This window comes from Thermobia domestica, chromosome 3, assembly GCF_964235325.1.
Source record: "Thermobia domestica chromosome 3, izTheDome1.hap1.1, whole genome shotgun sequence".
NCBI classification, from domain to species: Eukaryota; Metazoa; Arthropoda; class Insecta; order Zygentoma; family Lepismatidae; genus Thermobia; species Thermobia domestica.
In genome coordinates, this window is record NC_137456.1 from 134749449 (window position 1) to 134753749 (window position 4301).

General features: G+C 31.8%; 1 protein-coding gene across 1 annotated transcript; it reads right to left on the reverse strand.

Annotated features, from left to right (window-relative positions):
• Nucleotides 1-1018: 1018 nt before the first annotated feature.
• LOC145681955 (uncharacterized) lies at nt 1019-4070 on the reverse strand. The gene is made up of 3 exons (XM_081753556.1): nt 4062-4070; nt 1649-2217; nt 1019-1334 (listed from the first exon to the last, which is right to left on the reverse strand). The coding sequence occupies exons 1-3, from the start codon at nt 4068-4070 to the stop codon at nt 1019-1021; spliced, it is 894 nt and encodes a 297-aa protein (XP_081609682.1).
• Nucleotides 4071-4301: the final 231 nt, after the last annotated feature.

Sequence of the window (4301 nt, forward strand, 5' to 3'; positions counted from 1 at the left end):
CATTTTTCTTCATCCTTATGGCTCCTTCCGCCATTCCTATCCTTTCTTTTATTCACCTTTCGTATTTGGGTTGTCTCTAATAATACTACCTAAGCATTTGAAACTAGTCACTTGTTCTACGGTACTTTCAAATTTCTAGAGTTGACCTTCTAGACCTTCCCTTCGTCCAATTATCATTTTTTTTAAACAAAGTAATTAATTGTAAGCTTGTCAATGTACACTATATGCATTGGGTTCGGTACCATCAATTTCTGTATGTAATAAGTTTCGTTATATATACATTATTATGTTCGGGCACACACTAGTTCGGTGATAAAGTGCTTATCCTTATATAAAGTTTTGAATTTAGTTGGTTATAAGATTTCCATCGTGCACAACTATTTACAAGAATTATCCATATTATCCGTAGTACAGCATAATTTGAATTTTTAGAAAAGGTATTTGCTTGTAATAGCGGTATTTCTAATTGGATATAATTAATGTGGAATTTAAATTATTTTTGCAGTGGGAGATGACATCTACTTAAGAAGAAACGAAGATACGCAATGTATTATAGATACTTTATATATATATATATATATATATATATATATATATATATATATATATATATATATATATATATATATATATATATATATATATATATATAAATTCCCCTTTTCAGGAATTATTTTCATTAATTACAAAGAAATGAAAACAAATATATCTTCAGAAGGGGTCTTCATAGGGTAATTCTCGATTCCTCCCTGTTTCGCCTTACATCCTTAAGCCATATTAGAAAACATGTTGATAAGCATCTTATCTTAAGGCGAAACAGGAATTCCTGTTTCGCCTTAATGTATGGTGCAACACGAAGCAAAATTTCTCAAAGGGGAATTTTCTGCTCACATTCGGAATTTCTACAAACAAAGAAACGCAAACTAGAAGATACACAGTATATTTTCAGAATGACATATATAAATAAATCTAATTTACACTGCACATTATTATCGCAAATGTCCAAACACCTGAAAGCTTATGATTCTAAATGAACATAATGTGAGATTGCATTTACATATGATATGGTATCAATTTCACCTTCTTGTAGTCTTGTCTTTAATACTTGAATCTTCCTATTCAAACGCTTCCATTTAAGCTTCTTCTTCGCAACATTCCCAACTTCAAGTACACGCATCTGCGACTCATTTTCACGTTGTTCTTGTTTCAGAAGATTTACAAAAGAAAATATGTCCAGATGGTCCCTTGACGCAGCCCTCTGCAGCTTGGAGTGCCATCCTTCTGCATGACTTGTTGTCCGTTCCTTGTCATTATCGAAGTGGTTCCATAATATGCTGCAAAATAAAAACGGACATAAAAAGGGAAATACAATAAAATGAATGAATGAATGACAATAATAAAGTCCTGTTTTATTCTACTCTGTACCAAAAATCAATTGGTAGATCAAGAAATTTCTAAAGTGTTATTCAAGCGTGTTATACTCCGTAAGAAAATCTAAAGATTCAGCAAATAACAATTAAGTATAACCATAAATATAATCAAAAACCATATAACTACTTCTTCATATACAATTCAAATGAACAATAGGTGACAAAATAACTAAAATATAATTAAAATCAACTAGAAGAACTTAAATACTTGCACTTACGGCGGGAAGAGAGCATTATTATCATCTAACCAAGTGTCCACCAGGTAATCAAGAAACTCTTGTTCCTTTGGAAGGGTCATAGCATCCTCTTGTAGTTGCAGAAACACAACGTCTAACTGAGAAATTGGCACTAGTGGTAGCGCTGCTGCTTTTCGAATCCATTTCCTCAGCTCAGAATTCTCCCGATACACGGTCGATAAACCCAAAGTTTGTACTTTCCTCCACAAAGCTTGAGCAAAATGGAAGAAACAGCCTCTGATGGTTGCATTGGGAAACACACGAGTTGCTGCATTAATTGCAGCTCTTTCGAAATCTATCGCTATTTCATCTGGCTTTAGCTGTAAAGCATTCTTCTGAACTTGTTCCTTCAGGATTTGCAATAGTCTAACATAAACAGCCTCTTCTTTGCTGGGTAGCAAACAGAATATAAGCGGGAACGACTGTTCAAGATGCTTTCCATGTAAAGTATACAGTTGAGAAAATAGCCTAGGAACGATCTTGAATGTCCCGTCCATTATTATTTTATCACAGCGACACAACATCTCAAGGTTCTCCACTGTACCAAACACCTGCAATGCAAACAAGGCATTCAACTTACTACAATTCTCTTAATATCACGTAAGATAATGTAATTTAGTACTCAAACAGTTAAGAGCCTTCCTACCAACGAAATATAATAAACTTTTCATAATCAAATAAACAGCCTCTAAATTATTTTAAATATTTAAACAATGTTTTGTTTGCCACCACACTTGCAGTAGTTGCTGATAACTTCTGAAACAGTTTTCACAAGTTTCACAAAAATCATTAAAGAGTATTGACTTATGGCAAGGCACCCCAATTGCGAAAATCAACTTTCAAGTTATCAAATTATAGCATTTTCTTATCAGGGGTCCTGTAACTCAACAAGAAAAATATTTTAAAAGTGTTGCAGCCATTTGAATATTATTGATTTAAATTCAGTCTTCTAATCCTGTTTTATGGGAGATTTCCCCATTACCTACATAATTTTTTAGATATGATTGCACACTCCCAAACCAATGAATTTTTATGCCGTTTACACCACTCTGAGTCAAATAGCTAATATTAAGAATTCAAGATGTCATTTTCTTTCTTTCTTTTTGCCACATTAGTATGAAGAAAATTGAACAACAAAGCACACTTTTTAATGAGGCCCATGGAGTTAACTGTTCAAATACGTTTAAAAAAAAAAATGATTCCTCAGCATCTATACACGCTTATTTATGTATTCCTGGCCGTTTAGTAGACCACTTGATGATGTAGATAATATTCGAAATTCAAGATGGCGCCATTTTTATTTCAATTCAGTAGTTGACTGGAGTGCTAAAATGGTCCTATCCGTCTAAAAATCAAAATTTGATATTTCAAGAAACTACACTCTTTTCATATTGGACGTTCTGTGTAACTCAACTACTTTTTTTTTTTTTTTTTTTTTTAATGTTTCAGTCGTTCGGAAACTGTTCTATGGAAGACTATCCGTAATTTACTGATCTTTTTCAGGCTGATGATTCACTCCCTGAATAACGAACTTTAATTTTTTTTTGTAGATAACTATGGTGCCAATAATAATTGTAAAAATCGAAGATACCAAACCGACAGTAAAATCCAATACCAACAGGAATTTCGACAATCATTATTTGCGTCCAAGTATGTTCTGAAAAACAAAATGCATTATCTGGGAGGGTGAAATCACACTGAAAAAAAAAAGCTGTCACGGATAGTAATTCACAGTGATAAGAGAAACTGGTATTTTTTAAAATAATTTCCAAATGGCTGAAACAATAATAATAATAATAATAATAATAATAATAATAATAATAATAATAATAATAATAATAATAATAATAATAATAATAATAATAATAATAATAATAATAATAATAACTTGAGTTATTTAATCCCCAATGTGAAAACAGTGCAGTTCCTTGAAAACTGAGTCTGTTTTTCAGAATAAAAAGAAAGAAAAGAAAGAAAACGATATAAAGACTTACTTGTCATAAAAATATGTGATGTGAATTTCCCCGTATGACAACATTAGAAGATAAATTTAAATTAAAAAAGAAACATTCAAATGGCTGCAACATTTTACAAATTATTTTTCTTGTTGAATTAGTCTCTGAATTAAAAAAAAAAAGCAATGCTGTAATTTGATTAAAGCTTAAAATTATAATGAAGGTTGTTTTTTCAATTTTAAATGTCGCATACCTCAGAAAAAGTACCCCATTGTTAACAAGTTAGCAATAATGTAATATCTCTCCAACACATATTACTTCTTCAAGCTCTTGCATTTCAGATGAATGCTTTCCAAAATACGATTGTATCCAAATCCCTCATCAACCATTAGAAATTGCCTTCCATCCACAGTCTTGCTCCAAACTCTTTCCAAATTTACTTCGCTCATTGCGGCAATGCTGGACGAGCTGAAGCCCTCAAGTTGTACAGAGCAGTCTTTACACCATCAAAAGTTGGGAAAACAGAAGCAGTATCTCTGTCCAAATTTCCCTGAGCAAGTTCTTCTCTGTAACGAAAAGTTAATAAATAAATAAATCAGATAAAATACAATCATTTTTATAGTATAAATTAAGAAGCGGTTTGCATACGTTAAATAGAACCACTTGCGTTGTCAGCTTTT

Coding starts and splice junctions, on each gene's coding strand:
- LOC145681955 (XM_081753556.1), bottom strand. Junction 1,335..1,648: donor AATAATGCTCTCTTCCCGCC/GTAAGTGCAAGT, acceptor TTTATTTTGCAG/CATATTATGGAACCACTTCG.